The 13,817-nt window shown below is 38.8% G+C and overlaps 1 protein-coding gene across 1 annotated transcript in view; it reads left to right on the forward strand.

The window, feature by feature from the left end:
- The first annotated feature begins 3,428 nt into the window (after nucleotides 1–3,428).
- The window catches only part of MFSD6 (major facilitator superfamily domain containing 6), a 20,429-nt gene continuing 10,040 nt past the window's right edge, over nucleotides 3,429–13,817 (forward strand). Inside the window, exons 1-2 of the mRNA XM_009890141.1 lie at nucleotides 3,429–4,972; nucleotides 10,768–10,865. Coding sequence (XP_009888443.1) covers nucleotides 3,429–4,972; nucleotides 10,768–10,865 — 1,642 coding nt within the window. The remainder of the gene's footprint in view (nucleotides 4,973–10,767; nucleotides 10,866–13,817) is intronic.

Below are 13,817 nucleotides of genomic sequence, written 5' to 3' on the forward strand. Positions count from 1 at the left end.
ATTTATATTCACACTGAAATCCATTCTGTTTACTCTCTGAACTTTTCTGCCTCGCTCCTATTATCTGTTGTTCATTTTAAACTTGCCGGTAGTGCTGTCATCTATCCTCCTACTGTCTTGTGGATTAGAAAAAGTTTATGTAAAGTGAAGATACAGTATTTTAAGGCCATGGTTAAAATAAACAGTAGATAACTGGTCTCACTTAAAAATACATTGGTTTTCCATCTGTTTGATTTGCTGCACGTTCAATCCCTGACTGGCATGTTGGGGTTTTTTTTGTCAGTAGACGGAAAACCCTGTAGATTATTAAGTTCTTTGTAGATCTTTTCAGTAACAATACCACTTTGTTGTTTTTTTCATTTTCAGTCATTTATTTTTAGAATTTAAAAAATTGCTAAGTAAAATCGCTTTCAAAAACCTGACTCTTAAACAAACTAGTGATCAAAACATTAAAGAATGCCATATGGCTCCTACCAGTCTTGATGCTGTTATATTTCTGAAGAGTATATTCTGTGTTATTAATAATATTCAATGAAACACTCTCAGGGTAGGAAAATATTTACTGAAATTATTATGAAATGCACTTTTCATAGCATTCTTACCCAAGATGTTCTAGTCAAAATACTAGGAGTGGATCTTTTGGATTAATCCTTGCACACAATGGGTTAGAAGAAGATAGATGCTGGGACAAATACAAGTTATGGAAGGGGAAAGAAGATGCAGCAACCGAAGTGTTTAAAGATTGGCAGTAGAACAATTTTAATATACCCACTCTTCATACAGTGTAGAAAATTGAAGGCCCATTCCAATAGAAAAAGGAAACAGAATTTAAATACTTATTGCTCTGAAAGCCCTCGGTATAATTTATATGAAATCAGATGGTTCAGAGCTCGTATATAGGGATAACGAAAATGGCTGCATTGTTTAAATCAGGATAATTTCAATTCATACTTGTAAAGAAGTTGTCCTGGTATCCAGTTGATGAAAATGTGAGTTCTATCTTGTCATGTCATGGGGCCAGGGGAGGAAATTTGTTCTTCAAAATTAAATGCTGTAAAGCTCCGATACAGCTAGTGAGCAAGTTGCTGTAAATAGTTGAGCACATACTGGTTTTGGTAGGAACAACACGGAAACCTCAGTTACATGCCCTTGACATAAGTGGGGCCCTGCACAAGTTCTGGAGTCTCTGTTGTCAAAGCAAGGCAAGGCATAAAGAAAATAAAAGCACAGATGATGACTGATCTAATTTACTCATTAGGAGGAGTTGTTTTATGGATATAGAAGCCAAAAATGAGCAAATATATGAGCAAAAAAACCCAGAGTCCTTCCAACTGTCAGGTGGAAGTGGCTGACTGAACCGAAAATTGCAGGAGCTAACTAGACAGCTGCTGGTTTTTGGTTCATATGGCTTTTGATGGTAGCAGGTAAGAGAAAGAAAATGTGTTTTCACATTTGACTGTCTAACAACTTAATTAGGACTCTTTCTAATCTTTTGACATATGAAATACTTTTTTTTTTTTTAAATCAAATTGTCGCTGGAAAAAATGGAGGAAAAGAACACCCAGTCTGTCTGTATGTGCTGCAATCATTTTGATTAACTTCTGACCTTGAATACATGAATACTTAAGGTTCCAAAATTTTTATGCATCTTTTCTCCCTAAGTGAAACCAGAGATCCCCTTAGATAGTATCCCATAGAAATGACATTTAAAAGTGAAAAACACACACAAACCTCATGAGTGTTTGGGATTTTAATGATGGTATTTTTAGACTTGTGTGTCACTGAACTGTGTTAAGGTTTAGATTATTTTAATGCCTGTTGTTTTTAGAAGTATCCATGGCTTGTTCTGTCAGCTGTTACGTGTATGTTGGATCAGCAAGAAACAATTAATTTAACCTCCTTGTGAATGTTAGAGCCTCTTTTCTGTTATTAGCCTTCCATCTGTTTGCAAATCCATTGTCAGTATTTAAATAAATTTTGCATTATCATTAAATATTTAAAGGCACTGGATACATCAATGCGTGACTAATTTTAAGAGTATGATACCGTGCTTTCAGTTGAGTTTTGAAAGACTGCGATTTCATTGGCGCTCTTCTAGTAGGAAAAAGTCCAGACCTGAAAAAAAGCACTTCAGATTCCTAGAGAAGATATTCCCGATCATAAACTGAATGCTCTTAGAGAAATTTCAGGTTCTTCTGGAATAACATGCTCTCTTCAAATATTGGTCCTTGAAAGGGTTCCTGTGTGATAATAACACTAATCCAAACAGCAAAGGGATGACAAAACCAAAATGTATTAAATGTTCAACCTTCTCATAATGAACACAAGCTAATCTTCCTAGGTTAAATTTACAGATATTAATATAGCAAAAATAATTGCCTAATATAATGTTTTTGAGCTGGTAGCCTGTTGGCAGAGCATTGTTTGGTTTTTTTTTTCCTTGAAAGGAAAGCTTCTGTTAGCTAGCCTAGCTTATTAGAACGGTTTGTTGTTTTTAAATGTGAAAGCTGGTTAGTCAAATCAAAGTCTTAAGTAGTGGTGAATTTATTTTTCACTGTTGCTTGTCAGCTTTGCAGTCTTTTACTTCTGCAAAGGATAAGTGTGGGCAGCTGCACTACCGTTACCTCCTAATCCACCTTTCTTCAATTTCAGAGTGTGACTTGAAGAGATCATTGTAGGACCTGTACTTATTTTCTCTTCCTGTGTTTCTTTGCTCCCAGATCTTTGATGCCTTTGAGGTTATTATCCCAATTTTGAGGGTCCCTTGTTTTAAAGTTATAGCCCCATCCTAATTCCTACCTCTCTTCCCATTCAGCCTAGAAGCTCTAGCCTCCCGCCAATTTCTGCTGTGGTCGTGGAGTGCTTTGAAAATCACGTTTCAAGAGGAGATTGATGAACCTTTTGAAGGCCATCATGAGGCTTTGGGTGATAATTTAGTTAATTAAAAAAAACACCTGGGTATATATGTGGCTCCATTATTAAATTACAAAATCATGGCTATCCTATGGTATAGTAGGGAATACTAGAAATAAAACAGCCTTGGGGAGGGAAGGATAAATTGAAAGAAAAGCACTTAATTGCCACAGTAAATTTAAATATATAAATTATTATCTCTCCTAAACATGAAAGATGTTATATTGCACAATATTAAAGCTGCTGTTGGGACAGCTTCACAGAATTGGTCATAAAACACGTTTTTATTGATGCTGCTATATACCACTAGTTAGTCTAGACAAATGGCCTTCCCCACCCTGATATTGCATTTATTGCTCAAGAATGTCACTTACAAAAAAAGAAGCCGTCTTTGTCCTTGGTGACTGGCGTTGCAGGTCTGTTCCCATGTGGTACCTTAACCATGTTATGTTTTGTTCGCAGGGTAGCCCTAGTTCCTTGAGAGTGCGCAAGGTATTGGATGCTTGTGGTAAACCATGGCAGCTGATGATAAAGTTGCCATTTTAACCGATGATGAAGAAGAACAGAAGAGAAAGTATGTGCTTGCTGATCCTTTCAATGGCATTTCCAAGGATCAAGACTTGCCACCCCATAATGAATCCCCTTCGACGGAGACAACCACTGTCCCAGATGAAGAGCTAGATTGGTTAGAAAAGCACTGCGTCAAAATAAACAACGATCTTCTGATCTCAAAGGTCTTCTATTTTTTCTTCTATTCTGCATATGGCTCTCTCTACCCCTTGCTGCCTGTGTATTACAAGCAGCTGGGTATGTCACCCAGTCAGAGTGGACTTCTGGTGGGCATCAGGTACTTTATTGAGTTTTGCAGTGCTCCCTTCTGGGGTGTGGTGGCAGATCGCTTCAAGAAAGGGAAGATCGTCCTCCTCTTTTCGCTTTTATGCTGGGTTTTATTTAACCTGGGGATTGGATTTGTTAGACCAGCCACCTTAAGATGCGTACCAAAGGGCCTTCCCCCAGCACATCCCACCAATGCAAGCAGCCTTTTAACAACAGTTTCGCAAAATGCCTCGATGTCTTCTCCGCTAACCACAGTGAGTACTGCATTCCCAAAAGTTCGTGGGAAGAGAGACCTGCTCACTTCCAGTCCGGTCCCTTTGGAAACAACAGGGACAGCTAATCCTGAAGTAACATTCCTGTTACCTACACAGAGCAATGATGTGGAGTTTGTCTTGGAAAACAGTACCCATTTTATTTTGAAAAACACCACCACTAGCCCAGTCTCACCAGGGAACGCGACTCCGAGTACCACCCCAGCTGCCATCACCACAAAGCCGATGCCTTCTGACCAAGCTGTGCTCGTTTATGATCAACAAGAAGTAGAAGCCATCTTTCTACTCATTCTGCTGGTTGTCATAATAGGAGAATTTTTCAGTGCTTCTTCTGTTACTATTGTGGACACCGTAACTCTGCAGTACCTCGGCAAACACAGGGACCGGTACGGATTGCAGCGTATGTGGGGGTCTCTGGGCTGGGGGCTGGCCATGCTCTCCGTGGGAATTGGCATTGACTACACCCATACAGAAGTTGGCATTGAAGGTCAGGGATGTAAAGCTCCTGAGTACAAGAACTACAGGATAGTTTTCATCGTTTTTGGTGTTCTGATGACAATGGCATTAATTGTGGCCACCCAGTTTCGATTTCATTATGCGCACTTCAAACAAGACGATAATAAGAGAAAAGAGGTAGAAATCTCACAGGTGGACAGAAGTGCCTCCAACGAATCCTCCGATAACACTCCTACCAGTACGAGCCAATCGCAGTCTTTCAGTTTTTGGGACCTAATAAAACTGCTGTGTAGTATCCAGTACGGCTCAGTGCTCTTCGTGGCCTGGTTCATGGGGTTTGGATATGGCTTTGTGTTCACCTTTCTTTACTGGCACTTGGAAGACCTGAACGGCACCACCACTCTCTTTGGAGTTTGTTCTGTGCTCAGTCACGTGTCTGAGCTGACTGCCTACTTCTTCAGCCACAAATTGATTGAATTGGTTGGTCATATCAGGTAAGATGTTAGCCATCGTTAAAGATCTATACAAAAAATTTTGAATTTCAGGCCTAGCCTTGTGTTGCAAAGTGAAATTCAAGTTAATTCTTTTGTTTTAAAGTTCTGAGTCCTGCTCAGTTACATAGTTTGCCTGATGGAGTTTATTATTATTATTTTAGGAGTTGAAAATGCTCTGGAATGCTTCCTTTGCATTTTAGTTGCGTGTTAGTATGTGCGTTATGCCTGGCACCGTAACCTTTTGCAGACTGTTCCAGAAGACATCCTAGTTCACTGATGCAAATGAGCGGCTGTACAAATCGCCACCCACTCAAGGATTGTCTGTTTTGACATACAAATACTATTAATTTCACAATATTTTTTTCAGTGAGTAGCAGCATTCTGGAAACCTCCAGCCTGCTTCTCTTCTTGGGGCAGTTCTTTGCCCCCACAGTAGCCTGGAAAGGTGTCACTTGCACACTGAGAAGGGAGGAGGATGAAATGAAGCAGGGAGGTGAGCACCTCCTGTGCACATGCCCTGGTAATCAGACTCTGGGTGTTGGCAGAATGAGGTTGCAGCCTGGTGGTGTCGCTTACCGGTTCAGTTCCTTGCTCTCTTCCTTTAGTTGCAACTGTGTGTGTTAGCTACTGAAGAGAGATGGCTGTGCAGGGCTTCTCCCGTAGTTTTTGCCTTGTGTAAGTGAAACTGAGTACTTCCAGCATGTTAGTGAACATTGTTTTCCACTAAACTCACAATTGACTTAATTTCCACATATTGTAAATCCCTTCACTACTCTTTTAAAAAAAGCTCAGGGGAGGAAAGATAGGGGAGAATCTGAGTTAATGAAGTCATAAAATTTTTTGGTGTGTTTTTTTTTATTTTATATTTACTCAGGTACTCTGTGCAACTGAGCACAGAGCTCTGTGCTGTTAGCATCATGTCTTTCTCAAATGCCCTGTTTATAATCATCCAGTTGCTAAGATGTAAGTTGTTTTTTAAGCTGTCTGCACTGTTCTTTTTCGTGCATTCTGTTCTGTGGTTTTGCTCTTTGTTGGTGTTTTTGTTTGTTTGTTTTCCTTTTATTGGGATGAATTTTTTTGATTCATTTGATCTCTACTAAAAGTGTTTGAGATGCTTAGAACAGTAATTTGAGAGATTACTTAAAAGATGGTTTTTTTTCTTCCCTTAAAGTGAGCAGGATCTCTTTACTTTGAGTCAGTCTTTTAATCTCTGAATTTGACAATAATTAGTATGAGAAAACATGACACCTTGCATGCGAAGACTGGAGGAAGGATATGATGATGGAGGAGTGGTGAGAACAGATCACAATCTTGATAGCTAAAGATAGCTTGGGTATGCTCTTTCAATGTATATTGTTATAGTACAAAATTCAGGCTTAGACTTCAACTGGAGAAAGAACGAAAAACAAAAGAATGGTAGGCTTGTGAATAAGATGAAGTAGAAGGGGACAGGAGCATTGGGCAGTAAAAAGAAAGATGATATACAGGATTAACTCCTCTTTTTTTTTTCTTTTTTTCTTTGCACTGTTAAGCCTATGAAGCCAAGATTGGATCAAGATTAAGTTGTTTAAACACTAGCTCCTATTTGCAATGAAACAACATTCTCTATACCTACACCTAGGAAATGCGCATTAGTCATATTTTAATGTTATCTAATGCTTACTTGTATTTAGTCATCACAGTTTATGAGATGTCTCCTTCTGGTTGCCATTCTTGTGCTTTTTGAACTTTGTATAATGCATGGTTTGCTCAAGAGGAAGCAAACTTTTTTTTTTGAGAGAGAGGAATTGGAGTTCATGATGTTTTAAAGTTCTGCATATGTCTGCTGCCTTATAGTATGGATATTCATTCTCCCATTAATAAGAACTGATAACCTCCAACTATATAGTTCCAAGAAGGATATCTTAGCCAGAAGCATTTAGGATTTTTATTTTTTTTCTTAATTAGCTCAATATTCCTTGTTTACCATTTTGGCATAAAAGCAGTTATATATTATGGGAATTCTGGTGTAAGGTCTTGTATGAAATGAAAGAAGTACCCCTTAATCCACAGCTAGCTGTGAATATTTCCCTGGGTGTTTCACAGTTAGAGGCAAGGTGACTTGACATCTCTTTTTGGTAAGATGACTTAAGAGCTGAGGTTGTCTCACCTTACGTTGACTTCTATCACTAATGTTTAAAAAAATAAAAAAGGATATTTGCACTTTTTCTTCTGGGTTGTTAGAATCCTAGATGTAGACAGTCTTTCTGCAGTATTTATTTGAACATTATCATTCAATCTTTCCTTCCTGGCCTAATTCTTTGAAGATGGGTATGATTCCCAGAACTGCATGCACTGTAGCAGGAAAAAATGCTATTGACTGTCCTTTGCAGAACTACAAGAAAACAGGCTTTACGTCCTTTTCAGATAGAAGCTGTTTTCCTTTTCTAGCCTTGTAAAGCTTTCTGTTCCTACCATTGTATGTGTTGGCATGCAAGATCCTTACAACGTTTTGAAACCTGCTCTGTTTTCACAGGTTTTTTTAACTAATACTCAAATTATTGTCCAAGTACTTTAAGCATGACCATACTAAACATATGCTGATTAAAATGCCTGATTTCTGACTTCATTAGCTCTGCTGTTCATCTACACGTGCACTGTGTGTGTGCATATGGTGTACATGCTCCTAGCGTTTCTAACGTTGTATATCAGCAGGTCACTAGATGAATCTGGAATAATGGCAGTGATCACTTCAGTTAGAAAGCTGTTCTGTAATTGTACAGATTTACAAGGGGAGAGAATATTGCAGATGTCAGTAGGCTATTTTTTTACCTTACCTCCTCCAGCCACCTTCTGAAAGATGACATAGTAGATTTTCATTTAAAAGTAAACTAAAAAGTTAAAAAAGTCAACAGAAAGTGTGGTGAACGCCACAAGTTCTTTGAGAGGATATTGCAATGGAAAAGCATACAAAACCAGCTGTCACATATTTAGACAGCATTGTTGAATGGTAATGAATCATAGGATGGTTTAGGTTGGAAGGGACCTTAAAGCTCATCTAATTCCAACCCCCCTGCCATGGGCAGGGACACCTCCCACTAGACCAGGTTGCTCAAAGCCCCATCCAGCCTGGCCTTCAACACCTCCAAGGATGGAGCTTCCACAGCTTCTCTGGGCAACCTGTCCCAGTGTCTCACCATCCTCACAGTAAAGAATTTCTTCCTAATATCTAGTCTAAATCTACCCTCTTCGGTTTAAAACCGTTACCCCTTGGTCCTATCACTACACTCCCTGAGAAAGAGTCCCTCCCCATCTTTCCTGTAGGCCCTCTTTAAGTACTGGAAGCACTCCTGACTGCCATTGAGTTTAGGAAGATGATACTAATCTCTGAAAATAACCTCCTACTTGAGGTTAAGCTTGAGTGTGTTTGTCTGACCACAATTCCAGCATGCGAGTTTTTATAGGAAGCAGAGACTGGTAGTCATGGCTGTAAACAGCTTAGTCTCCTTAACATAAATATAGATTCAGTGCTTTAAAATGTTTAACCTGTAAATTGAATATGGTGTCTTTGTGGATACTGCATGTAGAGTTCATAAGGAACATCTGTTTGCATTATCCATTTAAGTCTGATAAAGAGCCTAAGTGATTATTATAAATACGTTTTTGAAAGGACTCTCTAAATACAAAAAAGTTCTCGTGTGATGTAGCCCTCCAAGAGCATAATTATAGAAATCTCTATAACCTGTAATGTACCTAAAACTTTGTGCATATTCTAACAAATTAAAAGGTAGAACCCAACTAAATTGCTGCTCTTAAACACTGAATCCAAATCTGTCCGCAAGTGTAACGGGGTGGAAAAGGACAGGTAGCCAAGTGTGTTAGTGGTGATGGAAAAACTATGAAGCAGGAGGAGACCTCTTCACATCTCTGCACTGGCTGTGATGAAGAACAGCTGAGATAGGAAGAAGGTTCTTGGTGCACCGGCAAAGTTTTGCTAGACAGAAGCGAAACTAAGCTGGCAAGAACTGGTCCTAAACAGAGAGCTGGGCGCATCTGTACTGCTGATGAGAAAAACCAAGTTTTTGGTGAGGTGGTTCCTTTGTATCCCCAAGAGTGTGCATCAGCCTGAGCCTTAGTAGAGGAGAATGAAGAAAGGAGCCTGCAGACCTTGTATGTTTGCTTACCTTTTGTGGCGAATGTCTCCTAATACACTTCAGCAATGTGATTGTACATAAGGATTACATTAAGTTGTGGCTATGAAAGGAACTAAGTTATTTCTTTGGAACAGAAGGCATTAATTAAAGGGGGAGATGAAATTTATGATGCATGGTGCAGAGAACAAGCTTGTTCTCTTTCTTGTATGTTTCAAAACTTTGTCATGGCTTCCATGTTTTCTTCAATGAAAGCTTGGGCTTGCGTTGCCTAAAGGCAGCTTAAACCAGCTATTCATGGACCTTACATGTGTCTGGAAACAACACAGCTTGGTCTGATCTGTGATGGCGGGGGCAACTTTCTGCAAGCTTACCCAGCTTGTTGAAAGTAAAATATATTGTCTCCTGTAAATCCATGTTGCTGTGAAATGCACAGACCTGTCTTTATAATTTTGAATGTTTCTGGTATCACTGTGTCGAGGTTTAAGCCGAACATGGTGAGAACTGTGGTACTGGGTTTTTAGCTGTCAACATGTATATTTGGAGACTTCAGATGTTAACAAGATGCTGCGTTTTTATGATTGCATCTCACTCTAGATTTTTCAGCAGCTATGTACCATTTAATTAAATCTCAGTCTGCTTTTGTAGAATAACTAAAAAAGCAGCACAAATAATAGCAAGTCCTTTCATGGTGTCTATGTTTACACCTTAATTATTAATTGCATTTATTTCACTTGTTCCAAACCAGGGGTCCACCAAGAAGCCGTATTTGGACAATAAATTATCCTTGTCCCTGAATAAATCTTTAAAGTTTGCAATAGCATCTTTTTTTCAAGCTTGAAACATGTTTTTGAATTAAGTCTTTGTTTCCAAAGATCCATCTGAAAATAACAGAAAGATAGTTCAATGAATAAGCACCCAGGAGGAAAGCTAAGCTAAATCTGAAAACTGGAAGGGAAAAGTCGTCAGGTTAAATATGCAATGGGGAAAGCACTGCACAAATAATCTTTGTGCTTCATTGTTTAAAAACTGTTATAAGAGCTTTTTTTCTCTCCGTTCTGAGATGCAGCATCTGCTGCGTTTCAACAGGATGGTTAAGTTTTATCCTGAGGCATGTTGTTATAAACCATATTGCTTCTGTGGGATGTGTTTTTAGAGTAGTTCTGAGCAGTTTGCAGATACTGGGACTATACACTTATATTAATTGGGGTAAAATTAATTCATCTAATACAAACCTGCACCAGGCTTACATTAAAATGGAAGAATGAATCTCTGAATGATTAGAAGAGAAGATTAATTGCAAGGGATGTTGAATGTGCTTAGAAACGGTCTCACTGAAATACAATCCTGTGTCAAGCGTGGCATGGAACTACAGAGCTTAGTTAAAATCTCAATGGATCTGCTGTCCCTTTGAAAATTTTTTTGCATTGGGATTTTGAAGAGAGTCTTAACTAACCTCAGTTTGAGTATGTGTTTGGAGTGGGCAAGAGGAGAGTTTATGTTTGGGTGCAAGACTTAAAGACTGTATTTTGTGTTGAGCAAATGCTTTAAACTGGCAAACTGTACACGTGCAAATGATTTCTGAAGCAGTAAGGTATATTATAACATACAAAAAAAACCAAAAGTGCAAACCATCCTGACTTCTCTTTTCCTTATTTCCTTTAGAGTGCTGTATATTGGTCTTGCCTGTAATACAGCTCGATATATTTACATCTCGTATCTGGAAAACGCCTGGACTGTTCTTCCGATGGAAGTACTTCAAGGTATGACAGTGCAGTATTGCCCTTCCAGTATAGTAAGATCAGGTGCTTACGTTAATCTTGTTTTCAAGTGAACTGTGATTAAGGAAAAATCTGGTATTTCTCATATTTTTTTGATTACAAATATCCCAGAATACCCAGGTTCATAAAACATTACTGTTTATCTTGGGAAATGCTTGACGTCAAAAGGGTGGGTTTGCGTTTGATTGTGCACAGTTCTCTGTTTATTCAAACAGAACCGCGTGAGACCAACACACCCTTTAACTAAACAAAGAGGCAGAAGCACGAGCTGGGTACACACCTACTGCAAATCCTGTTTGGTGGTAAATGTGAACTTCATTAAATGCAAAAGGTCTTGAAAGGATGCTGTTAAAAAAAAAAAAGAACATCGTCTGGGTCATTCTGTCTCTGTTAAAATATTTTGTAGGTTTTCAGTTACATTGTTCGATCAATACCTTTAAAATATAGAACTTTCTTTTTTTAGTAGCTAAAGAGGGATTTCTTTCAATAGCTTTGTCTGTGCCAACAGAGCTTCTTTAAGATGCTTGCCCTTTAATTAGAAGGACAGAGGTGTGGTTTATAAAATGTAGTTTGAGCCCTGTTTTCAAGTGGTGTTGTCAAAGAAGCCTAAGACCTGCATTTCAATGTTAAAGTATAAATTGTTCTAACTTATATTTTGCGACATTTTTTTCATGTCTTTGTAGTGGGTACCACGTCTCAAAACCAGGAAAAATCTAAACTATTTTATTTTCTGTTTTTTTCAGTATTTGAAGAATACTGAAGTATTTGGGTTTGTAAGCTTGCAAGAGAATGGTTAATTTAAATGCAGAAAATGTTTTCCCTGCCTTTAAAAATAATTGTGCCATCTTTGCTAAAGCCAGTATTTTGGCTTTATACAATACTACTAAGTATCATCTGTGGAAATTTTTCTAAGAAGTTTTATTCTTCTACGTGCAGCATAATTTGAATTTGCATTAACTTTTTCTACTGTATTTTTTGAAATCTTTGTAAGGTAGATTTTAACTTGAGTTAAAAAATGTCATTGGTGAGCACTGTGTAGATGTCTCTATATATGTAGAAAGAAATCTTTATGCTGGCTCTTTCCCTCCCTGCTAACAAAACCTGTTTATTGTGTTACAACTGCCACAACAGCAACCTTCTGAATTTTGTTATTAAAAAAAAGCCCAAACCACAACTATTAAGTATGAAAATGTCCCAGAGAACCTGAAGAATGCATATGGGTTATGTTCTTGCCTGCTTAAACATCTAGGGGGAACAAATGATGAATGCAAAGTTTTGGATATTACCTTCTAGGTAATCCTGTTTTAAAGACACCCCAACTCAAAATATAGGAAAAAAAACCCTTGTGTCTCAACAATACAGCCATAAGTTTGTGCCCAGAGGCATCATAGGAGCATAGTCATGGCTGAGAAAGAATTTTCTATTACTTTGAATCTTTTTTTATTCTGCTGTAATTCCAATATGAATAGCTTAATATGTAGGTTTGGTTTTACAGCAAGGGAGCTGTTTTGGTGGGGGGTTTTGTGTGGTAGTCTTGAATAATCAAGATTTAAAGAAAAAACTAAGCACCTTCAAAATAATACTTTCTAATAAATTTATCTGCCAGACTTTATCTCTATCTAGCCATTGCTTAATCTTGTACACTTGGCTTACTCTTGCAATTTGCAGTTATTTATAGTCAGCAAACGAGAAAGTTAAAAACAAAACACACACATACACCCCCACTCACCCACCACCCCAAAAGCCTCTTCGTGTTCTATGTGCACTTTTTAGCCTGCATCTAACATGGTTTATTAGTGTCCATAAAGTCCACGGGTATGCTATATGTGCGTCTAATTACTGCCACTGCATTTGTTACAATCCAGTAATCTCATTCAGTGTTGCTGAATGAGAGATCAAGTTTATCTTTTTAGAAGTACTGTTGACTTCCCCCTCCCCCCTGCCTTTATTCACATATTTTCTCGTCCTTGCGCTTACCGCTTTTAATATCTCTTGATTCAGTATTTCTTTTGCCGCAGTTACCAAAACTTTTTTCTTTGGGGTCTGCTTTCTTTCCTACACGTCCACTGAATCTGTCGGTAGGGATAAGAGGTGACACCTTAATGAAATTTGGTGAGGTGGCAGCTCTTACTTTTAAGTGAGTTTGTTGACAGGGGGAGGTAAGTGTTGTAGCTGCTTTGTATACGTAAGGGTTAGAGGTATTTAAAAACAGAAAAAGAGCAGATTATGCAGAACATGTGGGTACCATGGGGGTCACGTGACTGCATCAGGTTGATAGGTCTATTAAATGCCTTGTTGAAGTCCTTGTTATAGTTGTACGTAACTCTTTTTCCAGGAAGCTGTCGAATTCTATGTAAATTCCAGTTCCATCAACTGGTTGATGAGGAGCAAGTTAGAGATCAGTTAGACAAACTGGATATACACAAATCCATGGGGCCTGATGGGATGCACCCTTGAGTGCTGAGGGAGCTGGGGGAAGTCATTGCTGGGCCGCTCTCTATCATCTTTGAAAGGTCCTGGAGGACAGGTGAGGTGCCTGAGGACTGGAGGATAGCCAATGTCACTCCAGTCTTCAAAAAGGGCAGGAAGGATGACCCGGGAAACTACAGGCCGGTCAGCCTCACCTCCATCCCTGGAAAGATGATGGAACAGCTTGTTCTGGGAGTCATCTCAAAGCACCTGGATGAAAAGAAGATTATCAGAAGTAGTCAACATGGATTCACCAAGGGGAAGTCGTGTCTGACTAATCTGATAGCCTTCTATGACAAAGTAACTAGATGGGTGGATGAGGGGAGGGCAGTGGATGTTGTCTACCTTGACTTTGGCAAGGCTTTCGACACTGTCTCCCACATCATCCTCTCAGGCAAGCTTAGGAAGTGTGGCTTAGATGAACGGACAGTGAGGTGGATTGAGAACTAGCTTACAGATAGAGCT

The sequence above is a fragment of the Charadrius vociferus genome, unplaced genomic scaffold (genome assembly GCF_000708025.1).
Source record: "Charadrius vociferus isolate BGI_N301 unplaced genomic scaffold, ASM70802v2 scaffold147, whole genome shotgun sequence".
Classification (NCBI taxonomy): Eukaryota; Metazoa; Chordata; class Aves; order Charadriiformes; family Charadriidae; genus Charadrius; species Charadrius vociferus.